Source organism: Pogoniulus pusillus, chromosome 17 (assembly GCF_015220805.1).
Source record: "Pogoniulus pusillus isolate bPogPus1 chromosome 17, bPogPus1.pri, whole genome shotgun sequence".
Lineage (NCBI taxonomy): Eukaryota > Metazoa > Chordata > Aves > Piciformes > Lybiidae > Pogoniulus > Pogoniulus pusillus.
The window spans coordinates 193,397-219,539 of NC_087280.1; the positions used below are offsets into that span (position 1 = coordinate 193,397).

At 51.9% G+C, this 26,143-nt stretch overlaps 2 protein-coding genes and 2 non-coding genes across 4 annotated transcripts; 3 read left to right on the top strand and 1 right to left on the bottom strand.

Annotated features, from left to right (window-relative positions):
• The first annotated feature begins 3,050 nt into the window (after window positions 1-3,050).
• TRNAS-AGA (transfer RNA serine (anticodon AGA)) lies at window positions 3,051-3,132 on the top strand. Its single transcript has one exon. It is a non-coding gene; the product is annotated as a tRNA-Ser (tRNA).
• A 9,058-nt stretch (window positions 3,133-12,190) lies between these two features.
• LOC135183214 (feather keratin 1-like) lies at window positions 12,191-12,508 on the top strand. The gene has a single exon (XM_064158148.1). It carries the CDS (start codon window positions 12,191-12,193, stop codon window positions 12,506-12,508), a length of 318 nt encoding a protein of 105 aa, XP_064014218.1.
• A 2,604-nt stretch (window positions 12,509-15,112) lies between these two features.
• TRNAG-UCC (transfer RNA glycine (anticodon UCC)) lies at window positions 15,113-15,184 on the bottom strand. The gene has a single exon. It is a non-coding gene; the product is annotated as a tRNA-Gly (tRNA).
• Window positions 15,185-19,721: 4,537 nt separating this feature from the next.
• LOC135183220 (olfactory receptor 12D1-like) lies at window positions 19,722-20,651 on the top strand. Its single transcript, XM_064158164.1, has one exon. The coding sequence runs from the start codon at window positions 19,722-19,724 to the stop codon at window positions 20,649-20,651; it is 930 nt and encodes a 309-aa protein (XP_064014234.1).
• Window positions 20,652-26,143: the final 5,492 nt, after the last annotated feature.

The window sequence follows — 26,143 nt, forward strand, 5'->3', positions numbered from 1 at the left end:
GGAGGAAAGAGGCACTCTAGGGCTATGAGCTTTGGTGTCCCTGGCACGCCCAAGGCCAGGACATGGTGTCCACTGAAGTCCCCAGCACAATGACCCCTGGTTGCCTGGCCTTCCGGGTTATCCCAACTCTTCCACATAACAGTGACTCTCAAATGCTCTGGGAGACTGATCCAATGTCCCTCTGTAACTGGCAGCACATGGGCTGGGCCATCCCATCCCTGACCCAGGGAGCAAGGGACTATGAGCTTTTGTCTGTGTCTCTCCTCAAAACCAGGCTGCCTCTGGCCTCTGAGTTCGACTTTCTGAGCAAACTAGGTTGATCTGGGCGTGGGTCCTGGACAGGGAAGGACAGGAGCACCTCTTTGTTCACAAAACCCAGACCACAGTAGAGCCTAGTGAGTGCAGGCAAGGTCCTTGAGGCCATCACTGCTACCCACTGTGGGCTTCCCTCCAGCCTGCAACGGCCTCCTTGTTTTGTCCAAATGCACAGGGGCTGCGTTGTTCTGCAGCAGGGGACGACGCAGTCTTGGCCTCTTTTGTCTGATGAGGACTGGGCCAGAGATCAGCTGGGCAAGCTGAACGCTCACAAAGCCCTAGGCTGGGGAAGTCACAGTGAGCCAGGGCTCACCTGGGACAACACAGCAAGGCATCAGCAATCCAGGATGTTCCTGGATTGCATAGATGACAACTTCCTCTTCCAAATGGTAGAGGAAGCAACGAGAAAAGGTGCTATGCTGGACCTTGCTCTCACCAACAGGGAAGAGCTGGTGGCTGATGTGAGGCTCAGGGACAGCCTTGGCTGCAGTGACCATGATGCAGTTGAATTTAAGATCCCTGGGGCAACCAGGAGGACGTATTCTAAGCTTACCACCCTAGACTTTAGGTGTGCAGACTTTGATCGCTTCAAGGATCTGCTGGCCAAAGTATCATGGGATGAAGCCCTGGAGGGAAGAGGGGCCCAGGACAGCTGGTCAGGATTCAAGGATCATCTCCTCTGTGTCCAGAAGCAATGCATACCAACAAAGAGGAAAGCAGGGAAGAATGTTAGGAGGCCTGCCTGGCTGAGCAAGGAGCTCCTGCACATTCTGTCACACAAAAAGGAACTCTACAAGGAGTAGAATAAAGGACAGCAGGAACGGGGGAGATATAAGGAAGAGGCCCCAGCAGCTAGAGATCTGCTTAGGAAAGCCAAGGCAGAGCTTGAATTGAATCCAGCCAGGGAAGTCAAAGGGAACACCAAGAATTTCTGCAGGTATATTAATGGCCAAAAGAAGCCTAGGGAACATGTGGGCCCCCTCAGAAAGGAAACAGGTGAAATGGTCACAAGTGACATGGCAAAGGCTGAGGTTCTCACAACTTCTTTCCTTCAGTCTTCACTGCAAAGGCCTCCAGCCACACTCCTGGAGCCAGGGTCTAGAAGGAAGAGCTGCCCATCATAAGTGAAGATCAGGTTTGTGGTCACCTGAAGAACCTGAAAGTGTTCAAGTGCATGGGACCCCATGGGATGCACCCACGGGTGCTGAGGGAACTGGCAGATGAGGTTGCTAAACCCCTCTCTATTCTATTCCAGAAGTCATGGCCGTCTGGTGCAGTTCCCACTGACTGGAAAAAGGGAAACAGAACTCCCATTGTCAAATGGGGTAGGAAGGAGGAGCCAGGGAACTCCAGGCCAGTCAGTCTCACCTCTGTGCCCAGTAAGATTATGGAGCAGATCCTCCTGGAGGCACTGCTGAGGCAGGAGAACAGTGAAGAGGTGGTTGGCTACAATCAGCATGGCTTCACCAAGGGCAAATCCTGCCTGACAAACCTGGTGGCCTTCTATGAACAGGTCACAACATGAATAGATGAGAGGTGAGCAACTGATGCCATTGACCTGGAGCCGAGCAAGGCCTTTGACACTGTCCCGCACCACATCCTGGTCTCCAAGCTGGTGCCACATGGGTTTGAGGGGTGCACCACTGGGTGGATACAGAACTGGCTTCATGGGCGCACCCAAAGAGTGGCTGTCAATGGGTCCATGTCCAAGTGGAGACCAGTGACAAGTGGGGGCCCTCAGAGATCAGTCCTGAGACCTTGTTCAACATCTTTGTGGGTGCCATGGACAGTGGCAATGAGTGCACCCTCAGCAAGTTTGCTGATCACACCAAGCTGTGTGGTGCAGCAGCCAGGCTGGAGGGCAGGGATCCATCCAGAGGGAGCTGGACAGGCTGGAGAGGTGGGCACAAGCCAAGCTCATGAGGTTCAACAAGACCAAGTGCAGTGTCCTGCATCTGGGTCACGGCAATGCGAAGCACAAATCCAGGCTGGGCAGTGGGTGGCTGGGGAGCAGCCCTGAGGAGAGGGACTTGGGGGTGCTGGTGGACAAGAAGCTCCACAGGAGCTGGCAGTGTGCACTTGCATCCTGGAGGGCCAAGCAGAGCCTGGGCTGCATCAGGAGAAGTGTGGCCAGCAGGTTGAGGGAGATGATTCTCCCCCTCTACTCTGCACTGCTGAGACCCCACCTGGAGTACTGCATCCAGTTCTGGGGCCCCCAGTACAAGAAGGATGCAGACGTGCTGGAGCGTGTCCAGAGAAGGGCCACAGGGCTGGAGCGGCTCTGCTATGAGGACAGACTGAAAGAGTTGGGGCTGTTCAGCCTGGGGAAGAGGAGGCTCTGAGGTGACCTTCTGGTGGCCATCCAGGATCTGAAGGGGGTCTACAAAAAATCTGGGGAGGGACTTTTCAGGCTCTCAGGGGGTGCCAGGACTAGGGGGAATGGAGCAAAGCTGGAGGTGGGGAGAGTGAGGCTGGAGGGGAGGAGGAAGTTGTTGAGCAGGAGAGTGGTGAGAGGCTGGAATGGGTTGCCCAGGGAGGTGGTTGAGGCCTCATCCCTGAAGGTGTTTAAGGCGAGACTGGCTGAGGCTGTGAGCAGCCTGCTCTAGGACAGGGTGTCCCTGGGCATGGAAGGGGGGTTTGGAATTGGCTGATCCTTGTGGTCCCTTCCAACTCTGACTGATTCTATGATTCTATGATCCCCTGGGCAGTGCCTGGCAGTGAGGTGCCTGGCACAGGTAGTTGTGGCCGAGTGGTGAAGGCGATGGACTAGAAATCCATTGGGGTTTCCCCGCGCAGGTTCGAATCCTGCCAACTACGGGGGGCAGCTCTTTTTGGGCGCTCTGCCACTCGGCTCCAAGGCCCCGCCAGCTGCGCAGGGCACACAGGCTCTCAGCAAAACCTCCTTGCCTGCCCTGCATGTACTTACCTGCCCTGAGAAATGCCTGCACGGCTGCCAAATCCTTCTCCCACTTTACCTGGCAGGTGAGTTGGACAAAGAGAAAGAGCCAGAAAGAAGTCCACTTTTGCTGTCTACTGAGCAGAACGTCACGGTTTGGCCTCAACACATACCCTAAGGCAGCACATCCCCAACAGCTGTCGTCCCTGCACCTGGCGCTATAGCTGCTTACCTTCCACAGATAGCCTGCACAGCAGGGTCCTTTGTGCTAACCAAGAACCAAAGGCACCTCACGGGTAGCACTGACAGATACCCCTCACTTTTGGTCTCCCCAAGGCAGAGTGCTGTGCAGAAACAGGTAAGTGGGGGGGGGGGGGGGAAGACAAAGAGTCAGAGCCAACTGTGAGCCACAGAAGAGGTCCTTCTGTCCATTGATGGGCTTTGTTGCTAGTGATGAAGAGAAGATCTGAGATCTCACCTGGGGTTTTTGTGGTCTGCTCTTTGAACCCTCTCTAGCTCCTGAACACAGGGACAGCTTTTCCCAGGGGACTTTCCCAAAGGTAGCTGAATGGGAGATGATGATTTTTCAGTGCCTTCTTCTCCTGGGGGAGACGTACAAGTGCTAAAGAGGCCTTGGGGGTGACTGTGACATCAGGACATCATCCTCTGACATCACAGGCTCTGATCAGTTATCTCTCACAGCCCCTGAGAGAAAGAGGGGCCACTGGTAGCCCTCCTGGCTGGCGAAGCATCTTAACAGAAGGAGAAATCCTATGAGGCACATGCAGAGAGAGTCCAGAGGAAGAGCAGGAAGAAGAAAAAAGTCTATTGCTGGTGCATGTTATGTTCCCCACAGGAGTACCACCAAGCTGTGGCAGAAACAGCACAAGTAAAGAAGATCAAAGAGGCTGGCAGCATGGACAAAGAAGGAAAAGGGCAATGAAAGGAGGACCTGAAGCTGAGAGGAGGATCTCTTGGTCTGCAGTTAAATTCTCTGCCCTCAGCAGTAGCTCCTGCAACGGGAAGGCTGCAGCCACACTCTTCAAGGCACATCTGCACCCACACCTGTCATGGAGAGTAGCAAAAGCTCTCTAAGCTTCTGCTATATTGTGTAGTTTCTAATGCCTCACATTCAAGCAGAAAGCATCGGAAAAAAAAAAAATTGAAAACAATCTTTCAGTCCCATGGGAAGGTTTCGGCCTAAGGCAAGTAAAAGGTAAACACTGGCCATGTTTTCCTTTTACTTGGCATCAAAGTGGGATGAGAGTGGCCTTGCTTTCCAGACAACAGGGTATTGTTTTGGTTAGTAGAAACGACTATCTTAGGCCCGCCCCACACCTGCAGGAGGGCTGGCCTGAGGAGTGGTCTTTATATTGTTTAGGTAATGTTATCCAATTGTATAAGTTGCTTACTGTTTTTTTTCCAATGTATGTGAACAATGTAAAAGTGGTCCGAATTGTGGGCTAGTCCTATTTTTGAACATTATAAAAATGGTGAACAGGCCAGGATCGAGGCCCCCTTTCTGTTTTTTTCTTCTTCCTGGACCTCACCCTCGTCTTGTCCTTCCTCGGACTTCTAACGACAACAAACTGCTTGCCGCTCTAGCCTTGCCTCGGGCAGACACGCCGAGTCTCAGAGGCTGGGAGCCTGCACATGCCTGGACCCTCACCAGGAGAAAGGGACTCCCTACCAAGCTACACACTGTGAGTAGCTGACGAACTGTTAACTCAAACCCCAGAGACTCAAAAGAACTCTCTTTAAACATCATAGACTCTTTAATTTGCCATTCTCTGAAATGTTATTTCGACCTCGATCAAGCGAATTCACAGTGGTGGTGTAGTTTCGGGAAGAGGGAATTTTTTTTATTTTTTTTTTTTCAATAAATCACTGATAACATAGTCAATGCCTCGCGTATATCCCCACAAACTCTGCCGTGAAACTGCTTCCACGACAACACCCCAGTCCTCCGGACAGCCTTCAAACACATCAGTGGTAAAAGGAAGAACAGGGAAAATGTGGGCAAACTGCTGAATGAGATGGGTGCCCCAGTGACAGAGGGTGCAGAGTTACTGAATGCTTTCTGTGCTTCAGCCTTTACTGATAGGGCCAGCCCCTAGGAACCCCAGTCCCTGGAAGTAAGAGAGAAAATCTGGAGAATGGAAGACTCTCTCTTGGTCAGCGAGGATTGGCTCAGATCATCTGGGTAAACCAAACACTTACAAGTCCATAGGCCCTGATGGGATGCACCCACGAGTGCTGAGCGAGCTGGCTGATGGTGTTGCTGTACCACTCTCCATCATGTTGAGTGATCAAGGAGAGTAGAAGAGGTGCCTGAGGATTGGAAGAAAGCAAATGTCGCTGCAGTCTTTAGAAAGGGCAAGAAGGAGGACCCAGGAAAGTACAGCCAGTCAGCCTCACCTCCGTTGCTCAAAAAGTGACGGAGCAGCTCATTCTGCAGGTCACCTCTAGGAAAAAAAGGTTATCAGGAGTGGTCAGCATGGATTCACAAAGGGGAACTCAATGCTAGACCAGTCTGATGGCCTTCTCTGATGGGGCGACCAGCTGGGCAGATGAAGGAACAGCAGAGGATGTTGTGTCCCTTCTGTTCAGCAAGACTTCGGACACAGTCTCCCATAACAGCCTCATAGGCAAGCTCAGGAAGCGCGGGTTAGGTGAGGGGATGGTGACATGGCTCATTAAGAGAGCTCAGAGGGCTGTGATCAGTGGTGCAGAGTCCTGATGGAGGGCTGTGGCCAGTGGTGTTCCCCAGGAGTCAGTACTGGGTCTGGTCTTGTCCCACATCTCTGTCAGTGACCTGGATGAGGGGACGGACCGTTTTGCGGATGATACTGAACTTGGAGGATTGCCTGGCACAGCAGAAGGCTGTGCTGCCCCTCAGCAAGAGCTGGACAGGCTGGAGAGTTGTGTGGAGAGGAAGCTAATGACTTTCAACAAGGACAAGTGTAGAGTCCTGCACCTGGGCGAGAATAACCCCCTGCACCGGTACAGGTTAGGGGGTGGAGGTTGACCTGCTGGAAAGCAACTCCACGGAGAAGGGCCTGGGAGTCTCGGTGGACAGTAAGCTGACCAATGCACCCTTGTGGCCAAGGTGCCCGTTGGTATCCTGGGGTTTGTTAAGAAAAGTGAGGCTGGCAGGTCAAGGGAGCTTCTGCTCCCCATCTACTCTGCCCTAGTGAGGTGTCATCTGGAGTACTGTGCCCAGTTCTGGGCTCCCCAGTTCACAGAATGTGAAAGGGTGAAAGGGACCTCCAGAAATCATCGGGTCCAACCCCTAAGAGGGACAGGGAACTGCTGGAGAGAGTCCAGCGGAGAGCTACGAGGATGGTTAAGGGAACAGAACACCTCTCTTATGAGGAAAGTCTGAGAGACCTGGGGCTCTTTAGCCTGGAGAAGAGCAGCCTGAGAGGGGATCGGATCAACGCTTACAAATACCTTAAGGGTGCCAAGAAGATTGGGCCAGTCTCTTTCCAGTGGTGCCCGGTGGTGGGAGATGGGGCAAGGCGTGGAAGCTGGAACACAGGAAGTTCCACCACAGCATAAGGAAATACTTCCTTACTTTGAGAGTGGCAGAGCCCTGGAGCAGTCTGCCCAGAGAGGTTGTGGAGAATCCTTCTCTGGAGGCTTTCAAAACCTGCCTGGATATGTTCCTGTGTGTTCTGCCTTAGGTAAGCCCACTTCGGTGGGGGGCTTGAACTAGATGATCTCCAGAGATCCCTTCCAACCCATAACATCCTGTGATTCTTCATCCCAGTTTTGCTTTTGTACCCTTCCGTTTGTTTGCTGTGAGCTCTGGCCTGTGGATGAGAGAAGAAAGCAGCAGAGAGAGTGCAAACATGCAGGGCTCAGCACTGCCGCCTCATCCTTCAGCCTCACCAGCAGGCTCTATCAGCTCAGCCTGCTGAGAACCTTCCTGGGATAGCTCACAAACTCTAAGGCTGGTGAGCCCTACCACCTCCATTCCCAGCAGTGCTGGGCAGCACAGTCACTGCTCAAGGCACAGAGAAGAGGGGTTGGGGTTTCTCAGGCTCTTTGGCGCCCTGCATCGTGGCAGGGCCAGCCTTCGGCAGCAGGGAGCAGCAGGGCTGCAGCAGGAGTGAGGGCAAAGACAGGCCAGGAGCTGTGGGGAAGCACAGCCCAGCAGGGGCAGGGCAAGGCCCCAACTGCTGTGCTGCCTGCCGAGAGGAGCCCAGGCTGCCTCAGCTAAGAGCTGTCACTTCAGGGTCACACAGATCTGAAGACCTACCTTGAACTAGCTCTCACTGGCTGAGAACTCCATCCTGATGAGGAATCTATAGCAGATGTACCTTTCCAAAACACCTCAGGCAGATAACCAGGGCCAGAACTGCAGCTGACAAAAATCTAGCCTGGAAACCCTCCAGCTGCATGAGACACTGCTCTACAACCATGAGGAATCTGGTCTTCAGTCAGTGGAGGCTTCCTTGCCTGATGTGTTTCTGGGTCCACAGGTAGGGTTAGCCGGTCCTGCCAGCCAGGCACAGGTCATCCTGAGAGCAGGTGGGTATGATGCAGTCCAGAAATGGCCACCAACCAATTGCAGGGCAGCACAAGAAGATCTTGGCTATGACATTTAATGAGAGACAATGGTGCCCCCAAGTCTGCAATGGAAGGCACACCCTGGTCAGATGGACTTGCACCTACATGGCAAAGGGCAGCTGGTGCTGCCAGATGGCCACAACAGTGACAGGGAGAGGGGTGTGACTTGGGTGAAAAGGCTGCAGCTGGCTGCCTGCTCGGGCGTGCAGACCAAGGGACCTGTCTGCAGCAGTGAAGGGCAGGGCACCTGTCGCTGCTTAGTCCGGGTCAAAGGTCTCCGTCTGCTGCTGCCTGCAGTTGCCTGCAGTGGTTGGCTGTGTGCAAGTGGCTGGATTCCTGCTGAGGGATTTGCTGTGGGGAACAGGGATATGAGCCACTCTGGGACAGCCGTGGTGGGGGACTCACCAAATCCGTGCCCACCCACCACCAGCAGCAGCTGCACAAGGCAGATGTTACCCAGGAAGAGCTCACGAATGGAGTCCTGTAACAGGGAAATATCCAGCTAGCCCAGGACCCAGAGCACAAAGAACTCCAAGAGTGAATCCGTACTGATGCACATGGCATGCTCCACCCAGCCTGGAGCACACTGAGCTCAGCTTTACACGAGGTTCTTGTACCCTTCCAAAGTTCAGGTACCACAGGCTGGGCTGATCACCAAGACCCACACCACTCACAAGTGGCCAGCAAGCCTGATGGCAGCTGGTTTTCTGTGACTAGGGGGCACAGGGTGAGACCATGGAAGAGCTGCCCAAGACATGGAGACCTCTGAGGCAGTGACAGCATTCAGAGCTGGATGCAACAAGGTCTTGGGGCTATCAGGAGTAGATTGGTCAAGAAAAGCTTCAGAGATCCCTTCCAACCTTGACGGTCCTCAGGTGCATTGAGTCTGATGGGCTCTTGAGCAGCCACAGGAAGCAGATGCTGTGGAACATGGCAGCAGCATAAGACCACGCTGGGCAGAAGCCCCACTTGATTCAGGAATGGTGAAACTGCTACCAGAGGTAAAGGCAGGCAATGTCTTGGGTAAGACAGCAGCAACATCAGTTTGCACAGAATCCCCAGCTGCTTCAGGAGTGGTGCTAAAATGTGTGGAAATGGCCTTGGAGAATTTGGCATTTGGGTCTCAGGAGGCTCTGAGCTCTGCTGTCCCTGGCACACATGAGGCTGGGTCACCGCGTCTATTGGATTCCACTCATATTGCCCTGGAGCTCAGGGTTTTCCCCAGCTCTTCCACAGGATGATGACTCCCAGGTGCTCTGAGGGATTGAGCCAACCTCCTTTCCTGGTCTGAAATGCATGGAATGGGTCCCTCCAAGCCTGACCCCACAAAAATAGCCAGGAGCTTTTGGCACCCTGCCCTGTGCCGCTCCTCCAAAGCAGGCCACGCAGGCCTCTGGCTCCTGGGCGGAACCTGCTGATCCAAACAGGCCAGTCTAGGGGTGGGCCTCTTCCAGGGAAGGACACAGGCAGCTCTTTGATCACAAACCCCAGTCCTTCACATCCATCTTTGGTCCTCACTCCGCAGCACTGGGATCTGCTCACCGCTGCTGGCAACGTCACGCTCATCTTCTGGTGACCCACTTGTGGGCCTCAGAGGTTCAGCTGGTAGAGTGGGCCCCAGACCTCAAGCCAGTGTTCAGGGGAACATATAGTTGGAGCGGGACATCGTGAGAGGTTCTTTCCAACCCAAGCTGTTTGATGAAAGAGAAGGGGAAGGCTCATTCCCTGCTCTTGGCACTGCAGAGGACACATCTGGATCAGTGTCCCCCATTTTGTGTCCCAGGGACAAGAAGTGAAGACTTCTCATGCAGGGAAACTGGCAGAGGAGCAGGCAGAAGGGATGGCTGGAGCACATGGCATAGGGAGGGAGGGCAAGGGCAGCAGGCTTGTGGAGCCTGGCACAGACGCGTGAGGGGAGGAGGAGTGCGTGGCACTGCTGTCTCCCACCACCTACAGGAGGTTATGGGAGGAATGCAGCCAAGACTCACATGGCAGCCTTCAAACAGCAGCCATGGCCTTGACAAATGCTGAATCTTGAGGGGTGCAGGATGGGTAAAACGAGGGCTGGACCATAACACTCTGAACAGCAAAACTGTGTGTGGGATCTCTTTGAAACTGACACCAGAGGTAAAAGAGCAAAGGAGAACTGGAAGAGACTGAAGGACACTTCAGTTAGAGCAAGGGAGCTCTCAATCCTGACATCCAGAAAGTCAGGCAAGGGAGGCAGGAGGCCACCTTGGTGAAGTCAAGATGTCCCAGGCAAACTGGCATGCCAAGCCAAAGTACACTGGCAGCACAGGCAGGGATACACATCCTGGAGAGATTGTAGGGATTGTGTTGGGAGTCCAAGGAGGGGATCAGGACAGCCAAGGCACCGCCGGAGCTGCGTGGGCCAGTGATGTGACACGGACAAGAAGGGTTCCTTCAGGTGCATGGGACAGCAAAGGAAGAGGGAAGAAGCTGCACCCCTTGATGAGTGAGGCCTGGCTATAGCCACGTGGAGAAGACAGAGGTACTCAGTGAGCGGTTTGTGTCGCTCTTCACAACAAACGCTCAGCCAGGCCACTCAATCCACAGGATACAAGGGCAGGCCTGGGAGAATGAAATGCCACCCACCACAGAAGACCTGGCTCGAGATCACACAAGGAGCAGGAAAGCCCACAAACTGATGGGACCTGATGAGATGCATCAGTGGGTCCTGAGGGAACTGGCAGAAGAAGTTTCAGAGTCACTATCCATCAAATGTGACAATCTGTGGCAGAGTGGTGAAGTTCCCAGTGACTGGAAATGGAGACACATCAACCCCGAGGAACTGCAGACACGTCAGTCTCAGCCCTCTGCCCAGCAAGATCCTGGGGCAGATCCTCCTGGAAGTTGCAACCTGGCTGATTCTATGATTCTATGATTCTATGCTAAAGCACATGGGAAACAGAGAGGTTAATGGTAAGAGCCAGCCTGGCTTCACTAAGGGCAAAGGGTGCCTGACCAGCTTGGTGGCTTTCTACAACACAGTTACCATATTGACAGACGAAGGAAGAGTGGCTGATGTCATGTAGCTGGACCTGCACAGAACATGAGATTGTCTCTCACACGACATCCTTGCTTCTAAACTAGAGAGAGGTGGATTTGACAGGTGGGCCACTCAGTAAGGAAGGAATGGTCTTGATTGTTTTGCTCAAAGCTGAAGGCAGTAGCTTGCTGCCCGCGTAGAGACTAGCAGTGAGGGGTGTCCCTCGGGGGTCCATATAAGGATCAGTACCATTTAACATCTCTGGACATGGGCAGTGGGAGAGAGGATATGCTCAGCACGCTTGTGGATGCCACCAAGCTGAGTGGTGTGGTTGATACTCCAGTGGGAAGGGATGCCACTGAGAGGCACCTTGACAGGCCAGAGAGGGGAGCTTAGGAAAACCTCATGAACTTAAGTGGGTCCAAGGTCCTGCATCTGGGTCTGGGCAACCCAAAGCATGAATACAGGCTGGGCCATAATTGGATTGAGATTAGTTCAGAGCAGAAAGATGTGGGAGCATTGGTGGAAGGTGGTATGCATTAGCAAAACATTTCAGATGAAAGAGGTGAGGGCTGAGTCAGCAGCGAGGCCTCTGCCAGAGGCAACTCCGAGGTGCTCAGATGCTTCATGCACAAGGAATGTTTGTGGCCCCGCAGGCATCAGGGACACAGCATAAAAGCCTGAGCGGCTCCAGGCTCTGCATCCTCCTCTCTTGCCTCCCTTTCCACAAGGAACAAGGTAAGCCTGAGCCTGGCTCCATCCCTCCCCGTGGGCTGAGCTGCTGCTGTGGTGGCTGCTGAGGCTGACACTTGGGCTGGCTAAGCTTGGCCCTGCACCGCAGCTGTAGAAGGGCTGTCACCTCTTTCCCTTTGGATGGAGGGTAGAGGGGGGTGTCTTTTGATCAGAAGACGATCAACGTGCTCCGCTGCAGGAAGCTCTGCCCGCAGGCATTTGCACTTTCAGCAGGAGATGTGGCCCTGGGCAGCCCGGGCTAGGTGGAAGCTAGCGCAGGAGGGTTGGACAAGATGACTTTTGAGGACCCCTTCCAACCCAGTGCAATCTGTGAAGCTGTGAATGTTCTCTGGCCAAAGGCTGATTTCTGAGGCACCTGTGCAACCCAGCCCGTGCGTGCTGGCAGCACTGCGTCAATCTTCTCCTGTGCTGCTGCTCCGGGGAACGCAGGGGGAGGCCCTGCTGCAGGCAGCAGTCACTTGGGCACATCTTTGCTCCCAGTTCTTCAGACGCAGCCTGCGGGCCAGGTGTCACACCTGTTCTGTGCGCTGACAGGGTCAGCTGCAGGCCCTTTCTGGACGTGGACCTAGAAATGGAGGCTGATGTTGAGATCCGTGTTTCCTCTCTGCTCTGTGTTTCAGCTTTGCCTCCCTCCCCAAGAGATGTCTTGCTTCAGACCCTGTCCTCCACGCTCCTGTGGCAACTGTGGCCCAACCCCGCTTGCCAGCAGCTGCAGCAAGCCCTGCTTCGCCCGCTGCGCCGACTCCACGGTGGCCATCGAGGCTTCCCCGGTGGTGGTGACCCTGCCGGGCCCCATCCTCACCTCCTTCCCTCAGAACACAGCCGTGGGATCCTCTCTGTCAGCTGCTGTGGGCAGCTCGCTCAGCACCGGTGGGGTTCCCATCTCTTCGGGCAGCTCCTTCGGTCTGAGCGGCTCAGGGCTGTGCCTGCCTGTCCCCCGCTGCAATCTCAACTGCTGAAGCTGCCCCGTCACCCCCTTTGCAACGGGAAGGAAGAGCCGGACTGCACAGCACCACCATGGCCACAGCCTGCAGATGGGCTGCGTGACCTCGTGCCACCTGGCAGGCCCGGAGGGGCCTGTGCCCACAGCTGCTCCTGGCTGCATGGCAAGCCTGGCTGTGCCTCCTCTGCCTCTGCTTTGCTCGGAGCTCCTGCAGAAAGGGCTTCTTCTGCTCTGCTTTGCTGAACCTGCTGCTGATGCGGGGAGGGTGCTGGAGTTAGGGACTGCTCTGGGTGGGGGGGATTGCCCCCGGCTAGAGCAGAACGGGGAAAGGCAAGCTCGTAGCGTGCAGCTTGTCCCTGGGAAATGGGCCATCCCCTGTGCCTCCCTCGGGCCTGACAAGTGTTTCTTGCTTCCTGCTCTCTGCCTCTGCCTTTGCTCCTTCTCATTAAAGACTTTGTGCGGCATAGCTGGAGTCTCGTGGTGGTTTGTCCTGCCTGAAGTGATGCCAGGGAAACAAAACAAATGGGGACACAACAGAGAAACTGAAAAGCAGTGGAGAAGCAGGGGAGAGAGGTAAAAATCCCATTAATGCCACCCACTGTGACCCTGCTTTACTTGGGGGGTGGGGGGTGGGGTGTGTGTGTGTGTGTGTGTGTGTGTGTGTTTCAGTTCAACTGATTTCAGTCCCAGCTCTGCTCTGTGGGAGGCAAGAAGCGGTGGACTGCAATTGGAATGATGAGAAATGTCACCCCTAGTTATGCTGCTTTACTGTGACCATGATCAAAGACCCCTTTTCTGATGGTCAGATGTGTCGGAAACTCCTGCCTGTGACTCATAATCTAGAGGAGAAATGAGGGTGCCTCTATTCTTAGTTCCCAAGAACATCGTTCTACCAAATTCCATCAAACTTCAGGATGTGTCTGCAGTGCTGGAGCCTGGATAAGATAAGGGCAGTGACCTCTGCACATGAACTAGGGGCATAAGGTCCCCAAGATATCACAGTATCACCAGGGTTGGAAGAGACCTCACAGATCATCATGTCCAACCTTTTACCACAGAGTTCAAGGCTAGACCATGGCACCAAGTGCCATGTCCAATCCTGCCTTGAACAGCTCCAGGGACGGCGACTTCACCACCTCCCCAGGCAGCCCATTCCAGTAGCCAGTGACTCTCTCAATGAAGAACTTTCTCCTCACCTCAAGCCTAAATTTCCCCTGGCGCAGCTTGAGGCTGTGTCCTCTCGTTCTGGTGCTGGCCACCTGAGAGAAGAGAGCAACCTCCTTCTGGCTACAACCTCCCCTCAGGTAGTTGTAGACAGCAATAAGGTCTCCCCTGAGCCTCCTCTTCTCCAGACTAAACAATCCCAGCTCCCTCAGCCTCTCCTCATAAGGCCTCTCCCCAGCCTCGTCGCCCTTCTCTGGACATGCTCAAGCATCTCAACGTCCCTTTTAAACTGGGGGGTCCAGAACTGGACACAGTACTCAAGGTGTGGTCTAAGCAGTGCAGAGTACAGGGGCAAAATGACCTCCCTGCTCCTGCTGACCACACTGTTCCTGATGCAGTCCAGGATGCCACTGGCTCTCTTGGCCACCTGGGCACACTGTTGGCTCATGTTCAGGTGGGTATCAATCAGCACCCCCCGACCCCTTTCTGTTTGGCTGCTCTCCAGCTACTCCGACCCCAGCCTGTATCTCTGCATGGGGTTGTTGTGGCCAAAGTGCAGCACCCTGCACTTGGAGCTATTGAACCCCATCCCATTGGACTCTACCCACCTGTCCAGGTGGTCAAGGTCCCGCTGCAGAGCCATTCTGCCCTCCAACCCAGCCACATCTGCCTCCAGCTTGGTGTCATCTGCAAACTTGCTGATGACTGACTCAATGCCCTCATCTAGATCATCTATATGCTGCCTTGATAGTTAAACACAGGATTTCAGACCAAGGAACGCACCAAGCCTTTTGTCAGGGAAGAGTGCTACAGAAGCAGTGGCACTGTGCTCTGAGCACAGGCAACACACACCCCAGCATGCCCTCTGAAGGAAATGAAGTGTCAGCCTGTACCTCAACCTGAAGCCACATGTGCAGGAGGAATAGCCTGCTTTTAGTGGAGTGTCCTCCAGGACCCCAAGGCTGCTGATGCTGTATCGATATTTCTCAACAGCACTCTCCTCTGGAATCCTTGGGAGAAAAAATGAGAACTAGGAATGAAGAGAACCTGCTCAGCAAACACAGAGTTGCTTGTCACTCAGGGAGGACACCTTGTGCTGCTCTGATCACACCAGTCCTCGGTTATGCAGTGGACAAGACCCGGCACTGTACTTGTGGAACTACTCATCTGCAGTCAATTCTTTACAGACCTGGGACCACGTTGAGGCAGGGCCGCTGGAGTCGGGACACAGAGAGAGGTTTGCAGAAGCTCTGTGTAACCAGGGCTGCTGCTGTCACTAGCGGGAAGATCTTCCAGCCTGCATCAGAACTGTCTGCCTGCTTGCCTGCCAGTCAAGGCACCGCTCTTCGCTTGCATCCGCACTGGCAGGGCTGAACTCGCTGGAGAAAGCTTGGCAGGCGCGTTTGGGGCAAGAGTCGAAATGCGGCCGGGGATCCCGGCTCGACAAAAACGCATCTGCGTTGGCCGGGAATCGAACCCGGGTCAACTGCTTGGAAGGCAGCTATGCTCACCACTATACCACCAACGCTGCTGTGTTTGCTTCTTCTTGCAGCTCTCTTGACACCTGCTCATCTGCAGGCTGGTTGTCCCTTCTTTCCCAACTTTACATATGGACTCACCACCACAGATTGCTTCCTGAGTGTGCACTCGGTACATCTGAGACATTAGCTAGCAAGTCTCCAATTGCACTAGCCACCAACGAGGCCACATCAGCATCAGCGACTATGCAGGGTTTGAGCATCACACTGGACAATGCAGGCAGTGACACAAGCAGACATGCTGTCTGCAGGGACCAGTGGTGCTGTGACCTCAGGCAGCCAATCACCTAGCTGCTCACTCGGCCCACCTTTAGTGTGCTGCAGGCCACTCAAAACTGGATCAGGACCTCTAGGCTCAGGGTAAACACAAGGATGTGGCTTAGCAAAAATTGCTTTGGGCAGAGAAAAAATCAACCAGGGCAAAGGGAGTTAATTTATTGCAAGTTGAAACAGATTCACATAGTCAAAAAAAGACAAACACAAACCACCACTTTTACTCCCTCTTGTCTCATCTTCACACTTCACTCCAGACTCCTCCACCCACCCAAGCTGCACAAAGAGAAAACATTTTCCCTCTGCTCTTTCTGATCCTTGCCGCCACCACCACTGCCCCTCTCCTCTCTACCTGGCATTTTCTAGTCTTTCTGGAATACAGTTTTGCAGAGAGGCCACCAACTTTACTGATGGCTCATCTGTGTCATACAGGGGATCCACTGTATAGGTGTAACTGATTGTGTCTGGCACAGGGTAGCTCTTTTCTCAGGTCTTCCTGCAGCACCCCCTCATCTCCCAGTACCAGCACCTAGCCACATACAGACAACACGGTGCCCACTGGAAAGATCTGCTCAGCCCTGCTTCTGGCCAGATCTACAGGTGGGCATCACAGCAAACAGACTCGGGTGGAGAAAATCCCCAGATGGTGATGTTAATCACACCAGTGTTTCCCAAAGTAGCACCAGCCTTGTCCTCTCTGAGGGTTCCTGGAGGTTACCACTTGTGGCTGAAAAGTTTGGGTTGAGCTGCCTGATGAGAAGGGAGAGCTCGGGACATACATGTCCTTGCTGGGAGATCTGCTGTGCTGGCTTACAGATTGTGTTCCCCACTGACCTGTCTGCCTTGCTGAGGGTCACTTTGAGAGTTTTGGCTCCTAGAAGGCAAAGGAGAATGGCAGAGAGAAAGGAAGCACTACCATAGATACCCAGCGAGCAGGAGTACAGTAGCACTGGGAATGCCCCTGCTGAAGGTGTGAGCAGAAGGCAGAGGCTGTGGAACAGAAGCAAAACGGATCTGCTTAGCAGAGGACGGTTTCCATCCACCGACCTCTGCATTATGGGCCCAGCACGCTTTCGCTGTGCCACTCTGCTGACCTCAGCATGCCCTCTGCAACTTGACACAGCCTACCTTGATGCCCCTGGTATTGCCAACACTGGAGTTTGTGCCTGCCTCCTCCCTTTGACACCACTCATTCTGCTTTGCCTTTCCCCCTTTCCTTCCTTTGTGCCTCTGCACACACGTTTCCTTTTCACAAACAACTTGGACTCTGTGCATGAACTTTCTGTTAGACTGTGTACCCTCACCAGGAGCTCACTACAGACTATTGGATGACAGGATCACTTTTGAAGTGACACTCTGATATTCAATTTCTTCCCTCTCTGGATCCACTTCTGAGGGCAGAATGTTTTGTCCACCCACTTCTGAGATGGTTGGATCCCTTGCTGAGATGGTCAATGTCATCCAGTCTTCATAAAGAGCAAGAAGGAGGACCCAGGAAACTGCCAGTCACTCACCTTCATTGCTCCATAAGTAATGGAGCAGCTAATTCTGGAGGTCATATTTAAGCATGTGGAAAAAAAGACGGTTATCAGGAGCAGTCAGCATGGATTCACAAAGGGGACCTCATGCTAGACCAGTCAGATAGCCTGGGATGGGGTGACCAGCTGGGTAGACAAGGAGAGAGAAGTGAGTGGCATCTACCCTGACTTCAGCAGAGCTTCTGACACTATATCTCATAACATCCTCATAGCTAAGCTTAGGAAGCATGAGTCAGATGAGTGACAGTGAGCTGGGTAAGAACTGGTGCAGGACAGAGCTCAGAGGGCTGGGAGCAGTGGTGCAGGATCTAGCTGAGAACCTCAGGCCAGTGGTGTTCCCCAGGGGTCAGTATTGAGTGCAGTCTTGTTCTATCTCTTTATCAATGACCTGAATGAGTCCACTGGGGTAGAGTGGACCCTCAGACAGTTTGCTGATGATACCAAACTGGGAAGAGTGGCTCTCAACCCCTCAGGCTGTGCTGCCATCAGGCCAGACCTGGAGAAGCTGAGAGCTGGGCAGAGGAAACTCAAGAAGTTCAGCAAGGGCAAGTGTAGGGTCCTGCACCTCAAGAGGAACAACTTTCTGCACCAAGACTGGTGAGGAGTTGACCTATTAAAAAGCAGCTCTGAAGAGAAGGAGCTGGGAGTGCTGCTGGACAAGTTCACCATGCACCAGCAATGTGCCCTTCATAGCAGAAAGCAAAAGATAGAAAGATAAATTCAAGCTCTACCCCTCAGGTGGTCATTCACAAGGCAGGGAGCTTCTCCAGGTAGCAGGTGTGGTTCTTCCAATAAAATGCATTATCACGAGGTAAGTTCAGCACCAGGGCACTAGTCTGGGGGCCTCTGCTGACTTTACCAAGCAATGTTGATCATGAAGGATGCAGACCCTGTCTGCTGGTCTGCCTCTTTTCCCAACTCTAACAAACAAAAAGGACAATTCTACATAAGCCTTGCCTCGCTAGCAAGCAGCCTGTTCTCCTTTTGGCAGGGTCACCTTCTGATGGCGAGCCAGAAAGGAAAGCTGAGAACAAGAAAGTCAGAAACTCAGCTTTGGTGGAGCTGAAAGGCTGAGGATTTCCAATCTCCTTTCTCCTTCCATAGCTTCCTGGCATTCTCCTCACTGAAGGATGAGTGCTGCAGCTGCGATGGGAAGGACCACCCTGAGTTCCCAGAGGCTTGTAGCTGCTCAGGTAGGGTGCAAAGAGGAAGCTTTGCAAACAGTACCAGAAGTCTCTGGTATCTCCCCAGTTAGAGGAGCCAGAATGTCCTTTGATCATGTCCAGAGTGTGCAAAACAACAATAATACCACACAGGAAGCAAATTTGCTGTTGCTCTGCTCAGTCTCCTCAGGTGAACTTTGGGAAGCAGTGGGGAGTTGCAGAGGAGCAAGCACTGTTCCCCAAGAGTAAGGTGTAGATGAGCCAGCTGCAAAGCCAAGAGAGAAAAAAAAAGCAGCCCACAGAGACCAACCTGTAACAAAATCAAGCCAAACCCCAAACTGTCTAAACCCCAGCCCTGCTCCACTCACTCCCCTGGGAAAAAAGAAAACCCACTACAAGCATCTTCAGCTCAGTGCACAGCGTTTGTGGCTGAAGCTTCTGCTGGATGCAGCCTCAGCCACACTGGAGCACTGCTTAGGCATTAAGTCCTAAATTTCATTCAAATGCCAGAATTTGTGGAAGCTGCTTGGTGTTCATCCACTCTGATGTGGTGGGATTTCTGCTGGTTTCTTTTTGTTGCCATTTCACAGGTAAGGAGGAGTTCTCACTCTGTTCATAGCCCAGAACTTCCCAATTTTGCATCCCACATTTCGCTTTCAGTCCTGTGGAAGCACTTCCACAACTCTTTGCAGAAGTGACATGTTCAGTTCCAGCCCAAGGAGTTCTGGTGTCAGTGTGGGAATCCCATGGCAGCTTTTGAGTCACACTTTGGATGCCCCTTTCCAGGAAGGTGGCTTTAACAGTTCCTCTGTAGAACTCCCGGCAGCTTAGTTCCCGCCTGAGGGTGGATTTGAAATCCCAGCACATCTCGAAAAGCTTTGCAGACACAGACCAATGGAGCTGTGAAGAAACCTCTGCAGGCTCTGCTTCTTCCCCTGCCCAAAGCAGGCCAGTTGGATGGGGTCTTTGCCAGTCAAGTATCTAACAAGTTCAAGGAAGTTCAGGCAAACTCTCTCGGCAGGAACTTCCCACTCTGAATACGCTCCAGGTGAAAAAGTCTTCCCTGGGATCTAACCCACATTTCCCACGTCTTGACTTGTGTCCACCACCTCACACCTCCCCACTGTGCTCCTCTGGGAAATGGTTGCTCCCATTTTCTCTAAGAGAATACACACACACACAGAGTAGCTGTGGACAGCAAGATGATCTCCTTCTCCTACAAGGGGAAAGGGGGGAGAAACCCAGTCTCTCAGCCCCTCCTCGAGGTGGCCCTGAGGCATGTAAGAGCAGAGAAGGAAGGTATGGTTTTCTTGTTTTCCATCTGTACTCTTTCACTCTGCTCTAGCCAGAAAGCAGGAGACACAGTTTGATCTGTCCAGGATCATCTCGAGTGTTTCTGTGCAGGTGTTCTGTCTGATGCCCTGTGCTGTGTTTTGTTCATTTCTGCTCTGTTTGTGTTGCAGCAGTGTAGAAACACAGCCTTGTGGCAGCACTCTTCCTGCTCACCACCCTAGAGCCTTGACCTTCTGCCGTTGCCTCTCAGTGTGCCAGCAATGCTGAACAAGACAGAGGTCAGTGATTTCATCCTCTTGGGCCTCACCGCTAGGCAGGGGCTGCAGCACTTTTTCTTCATCTCCTTTCTCTTGCTCTACTTGACCACTCTCGTGGGGAATGGGGCCATTTTGACCTTGGTGGTGCTTGAGCCACGGCTCCACACACCCATGTACTTCTTCCTGGGAAACCTGTCCTGCCTGGACATCTTCTACTCCACAGCCACTGTTCCCAAGATGCTGACTGGCTTGCTCTTTGGGCATCAGCCCATCTCCTTTGCTGGGTGCTTGGCCCAGCTCCATTTCTTCCACTTCTTGGGCAGTACTGAAGCTGTGCTGCTGGCCACCATGGCTTATGACCGTTACAGGGCCATTTGCCACCCTTTGCACTACGCCCTCGTCATAACCCCCTGGACTTGTCTGCTGCTGGCCGCAGCCAGCTGGTCCTCTGGTTTTGTGCATGCCCTGATGCACTCAGTCATGACCTCTCAGCTGAGTTTCTGTGGTCACAACCATGTTCATCACTTCTTCTGTGACATCAAGCCCCTGTTGAATTTGGCCTGCAGTAGTACCAGACTCAACATGACCCTCCTCAATGTTGTTCTAGGCCCCTTCATTCTCATAGTCCTCTCCTACTTCTACATAATTTCCTCCATCTTCCAGGAAGTCCAGAGCCAGGAAGGAAGACGGAAGTCCTTCTCCACCTGTGCCTCCCACCTCACTGTTGTTGCATTATTTTACATACCAGTGCTCTTCAACTACACTCCACCCTCCTCAGGAAGCTCTCTGGAAAGGGATGTGCAAGTGTCTCTCATTTACAGTGCTGTCACTCCAGCTCTGAACCCCCTGGTCTACACTCTTAGGAACCAGGAGGTGAGGAGATCAGCCCTGAAAAAAATGTTAGAGAAAAAATTCTTTCCTGGAGGAAAGTGACTAAAAGGAGAAGATGCAGAATATGGTTGCTCCACCTTGTACATTGGCAAGGAAAGACGTCAAAAGGACACTGACCAACTGCTGACTGTAGTTTAGCATAATGTCCTGGTCTGAGCTGGGAGGGCACTACTTTTCTCCAGTGATTTGGCATGTCAACTCTGTCTCCTCTAGGTAACTGCACTTCCTGAAGTCAGTGGCCACTTTTGGAGAGTGTCTGCTGCTAGCAGTGGGAATGCTCAGTGCTTGGCACCAGTACCAAGGATTGGGGTGGAGAAAGGCTCTTGCTTAAACTTGCTTCTATGCAGACCAAGGTCACTGCTAAATCTTTTGTGCCACTTTGGGGTGCACTGGGCTGCACCTGTGGGGAGGACTAGACAGGACAGGTGACCTTAAAGAAATCAACAAAGTCCTGTATCCATGTACATCACATTCAGTGTAAAGCCGAGGGATCAGCAGGGATAAGATCTCTGTTTCAGTGGCCAGTGTCTGAGGAGGACTCTGTCCCTTCTGCCTTCCATCCCAAATCACGTGTTCTTGAATCCATCTCCCAAATGCAATTCCCATCTGCTGCTGAGTCCAACCTGGCACTTCCCCAGTGCCTGTCCCCAGCCTCAGTGGTGATGGTGAGGCCATTGCCAACAGAGGATTTGGTGTGATATTGGTTTGTATCTATTTCATGTTATTATTTCCATTATTGCTGGTTCTTCTTTCAGCTTTTCCAATCCATCATTCTCCTTCTCTTGTTCCATTTCTCTTTGGGCTTGTTACTCTGGGCCAGCCCAGCTCTAACCCTTTACAATGGAAAGTTTCAAATCTGATTAATTTTAAGAGATTGTGTAGTCAAATGTGTTAAGAGTGGCTGAATCCACTCTAGCAAAAGAGATGGAGAGTCCCCAAAGTCCTGGGCAGGGCAGCTGAGTGATTGCTCCTTACCCTTGTTTCATGGTCTCCTGATGACCAACTGTTTGCAGTTAGGCTGATACTCCTTAGCTTAGCAGAAAATAGCCTCAGGAAGAGGAACTGATGAAGCCAAGCTAATATTGCTTGCCTTAAGAGGATACTGAGATAACTGCTTCTGTACACAGCAGTTCTGCCTGGAAGGAGGCTGCAGTGAGGTGAGGTTGGCCTCTTCTCCCTTGTATCAGGAGACAGAAGGAGAGCAAATGGCCTGGAATTGTGCCAGGGACAGTTAGCTTGGAGATGTAGGAAAATGCCTTTGGTGCCAGAGTGGTTAAGGGTTGGCAGAGGCTGCCCAGGAAGGTGGTGGAGTCCCCATGCCTCGAGGTGTGCCAAAACCATGTGACCATGGCACCTGGGGCCACGATCTGGTGCCCATGGTGGTGCTGGATTGCTGGTTGGACTCAGTGGTCTTAGAGGGTTTTCCAGATGAAACAGTTCTCCAGGGAGATCTCAGAGCTGCCTTTGAATACTTGAAGGTATCCTGGAAAAGGCTATAGAGAGACTTTTCAAGACATACACTACTCGAGATGCGGGGTCACAGAGATAATAATATTGTTTGATCTTCTTTCTGTACGTTGAGCTGATCTGGAGTGTGCTTGTTTACATCACTGAGCTTGAGCGAGTCACCCCTGTTGCATCATGTGCTCATTAAAACTTCTGAAGTCTAGCAAAACTCTTTCTCAAAGGATGTTTCTCTTATTAGGCACCTGATGAATGTACAGAGAATTAGTAGCAAGAAACAACTTGTTTCACTTTTCTTGATCTGTCAAGCCCTTGGGTAAAAATTACACTGTGTGAAGGGCAGTCACAGGAGTAAATGTTTCTGGAGTTTTAATGGGGCCTGCTGAGGCTGTTAGAGATTGACCTGCTTCAGTAAGTGACCCTCTTGGGGAGCTGATCAGAGCAGAAATCAGAGGAAAATGAAGGAGCAAATGAATGTTTTCACCAAGCAGCCCCTTTGATGTATCCTGGCAAAGAAGGAGGCTGCGTGCTGAGTTGCAGCAGGAGCTTTTTAGGCCTTGCCTGCCTGAAGCTACTTTCCGGTCAGTGTGGGGTATGCAGAGGAGAAAACAGAGGCTGCAGTGGACACACAGCAAAGGTGCTCAAGCAAAGGTCTGTCAGTCTGGCCCACACATCACTGCTGTCCCAGCTTTAGGGCTGGCCTCCTGTCCTGAGTGCCCCAGGCTTCAGCACTGCTGCTCCATGTTGAAACGCAGCCCTCGCCATCTCACTTCTGATACTTGTCTGGTCAAGCCTGCAGGCCCTCAGCAGCCCAGCTTGCAGAGATGTTACCAGCTCCTCCACACAGTGTCTATTGCCCCAGGCCAGATTTGCACTCCACTGGACCCCACTGTTTCAGCAGTGCCTCCTGGACTACTCCTGCAATCCTTGAACTTCCATTCTTTGCAGACTATTTCCCAACCCTTTCAGATATGCATGGGTGCTCTTCAGCTGTGAAGAGCATCTTCTCCCTGGTGAGCATAGCTTGCAGGTCTCAGCTATTCCAGGCCCATCCTCCAGCTCTGTTCAGTGGATGCCCAGTTCCAATGTTTAGTGTTGTACCAACTTCCTCATCCCAAAGCCCTGAGCAACTCCTTGAAATACTGCCCACCATGACACCTCCCACCTCTGCAATAGTTGTCCAGGTCACCTGGTGTCCCTCACTGAACTGTCATCACTCTTCCACAAATATCCCCAGCGAGGAGTTCAGTGGAAATGATTCAAGCAAAGGGTCACTGTGAAATGGTTAGGCTGAAGGTATGAGCTAATCTCCATTGAAGAGAGTTGCTTAAACAGTATGGAGAGTAGGTATAGACTAGATCTTAGGAAGAAGTTCTTCAGTAGAAGGGTGGTGGGACTTTGGAGCGGGTTGCCCAGGGAAGTTGTGGCTGCCTGCTCCCTGGGAGTGTTCAAGTCCAGTTTGGATGAGGCCTTGGGCAACCTGGTACAGTTGAGAGGCATCCCTGCCCATGGCAGGAAGTTGGAGTAGATGATCTCTGAGGTCCTTTCCAACCCAAACATTTCTGCAATTCTATGATACTCCTGATGTGGGTGGTCCTCAAAAGCTGCAGTTCCTCTGTCACTGTCTGAAAGTAGAGAAAAAATTTTGTCCACAGCATCTTTGGGCCTGGTTTCACAAACTTTAGGGATACACATGGGAAATAACAACCTCTGAGAACAGAACCAGATGAAATCCAGGCTGTTTCACTGTCATGGATTGAGTTGAACCTGCTGCTGTTATTGATACCCTGCTGCAGCCATACCATCTTCAAAGATGGAAGTACTAACTGGAGCCAAGAATGATGTGGCTTCAAGTTCAGACTGCAACATGAGAGGCTTCCTGCTCCGGTTGCTGCTTCTGTGTTGTGGGTGTTGGGTGTGGGCTCTTGTCCACAGGCCTGGTGGCGAGATGGATGCCAGTTGGGTAGCTCACTGGGTTTGGGTTTCTGGTTCATGCTGCTTTTCCCCTTTATTTCACTGTCCTGCTTCTGCAAATAGGCTGAGTGAAGGTAGTTGTGCATCACATTATTAGATTAATTAGATTGTTAGCTAAGGTGCATTGTGCTTGTGAAATCTCAGGTTATATTAAACTCTTGTCTCTCTATCTCAACCCTGAACTCTCTGTGTTACTTTTCCCCTCACTACTGTGCAGGGGGAGCAGGCAGCTTTAGCCTCATAAACACACACACAAAAAAGATGGTTTGGAATTAATAAACAGAGAAGAGGGAAGAGTGTTTCAAGGTAGACTAAATTATCATTGGCTCAGCTTTTGCAGGCATTGAACCTAAGACAACTCAGAACATGCATTTGGGCCAGTGGAGACATCTCAGCCAACTTTGGTGTTCAGAGGTACATCTCAAGTGCCAGCCCACGCAGCTATCCCGTTACTATTGGGTTACATCCCCACGCTGAGCAATGCATCACCATAGCCTTCAACTGTTGACAAAGGAGCCAAAGGTACTTTAAAAAAATAAATAAATCCAGAGTTTGCAAAGTATGGTTGGGGCCAATCCAGGGAATCTCCAGAAGAGAGTTTTGGTCATCTGCAGAGATTTATCTGTCCATGACCTGTGAGGATATGGCAGCCATCTTGATACCTAAATATCTTCCAGGAACAGCAGTCCTTTGGCTTTCTGGCAGCCAGCATGCCCTGAAAGCTCTGGGACTGCTTCATTAGCAACCAGGTAAGGCACATTGCATAGTATGCTGTTTTCTTGAACCCTCTGACTCATGCAATCCTTGCAGCTCCCTTGGGACAAAGTTATTTGGGAAACAGGGCAAACTGGTCCCTAACTGACACCCTCCTGGTTCTCAAGGCCCAGGAGGCTTCTAAATCCTCACCAGCATGAAGCATTCTGTATTTTCTAAAATGTTCTCTTTTTCCTCTATTTTTACATTTCCCTATTCAGGATGTTCCACAATGTTCCTTTTCAGCCACAAACAGCTATTTTTCCTCTCCCAGTTAAAAAAAAAAATCTTCCTTGCTGTCATTTATATGTATTTATACAAATGGAAAGTTATAATTTAACTTTCCATCAGATACATTCAAATTACAGCTTTTTATGTTATTGTGTCTATATTTTTTTTCTGAAGTATCAATTGATGCAGAAGTGTCAATTCAGAATTAAGTTCTACAGCAAATATTTCAGTTCCAGAATCTGATTTCTCTGCCTAGTTATACCCTGGTTTGTTGTCTTGTTTTATCTCTATTGCTAGGGGAAAATACTTCAGAAAAGAGATAATTAAATATTCCTGCTTGCAGGATACTAGGTTCTGTCTTGTCCAAAACCCAAATCATGTCAGAGAATCCTGGAATGGGTTGGGTTGGAAGGGACCTTATAAAGATCATCCAATTTCAACCCCACTGCCATGGGCAGGGACACCTCCCACTAACTCAGGTTGCTAGAGACAAGCCAAGGGGGAATGGTTTGAATCTGAGGCAGAGCATGATTTGACTGGAGTTGAGGAAGAGGGACTGCAATGTGAAAGTGGTGAGACTGGCACAGGCTGCCCAGGGAGGCTGTGGATGCCTCCTGCCTAGGTTGGATGAGGCCTTGGGCAGCCTGGTATACTTAAGAGGTGTCGCTGCCCATGGCAGGAGGTTGGAGTAGATGATCTGTGAGATCATTTCCAATTTGAGCCATTCTGCGATACTGCTGGGAGTTTCCACAGCCCTTTTCAGGTGACTTTTTCGTACTGGAGGACTTCCATTGCCCATTCTCTCTTACCTTTTCAGGTGGAGTTTGTAAATAAGTACCTGAGGCTAGGTACAAATTAATATTGTGTGAATTCATTATCTGGAGGCACTGTGGCACCAAGAAGAGATCTGTCTTCTGATGTGTCTTGTCGTCCAGACTACAGCCACTAGATGACACTCACACAGGGAGACCATAACAACGATACAGTTGAGACTGGTTGAACACAAGCATTTGATGTCTACCAAAGAAGTGACAGAGCAGCTACTTTGTGGGAAACTAAGGGTATCTCTTGAGAAAGTCAGCAGGTAGGTTTGGTACTTTAGAGACAGATTT

Coding starts and splice junctions, on each gene's coding strand:
- LOC135183214 (XM_064158148.1), top strand. CDS start 12,191: ATGTCTTGCTTCAGACCCTGTCCTCCACGCTCCTGTGGCAACTGTGGC.
- LOC135183220 (XM_064158164.1), top strand. CDS start 19,722: ATGCTGAACAAGACAGAGGTCAGTGATTTCATCCTCTTGGGCCTCACC.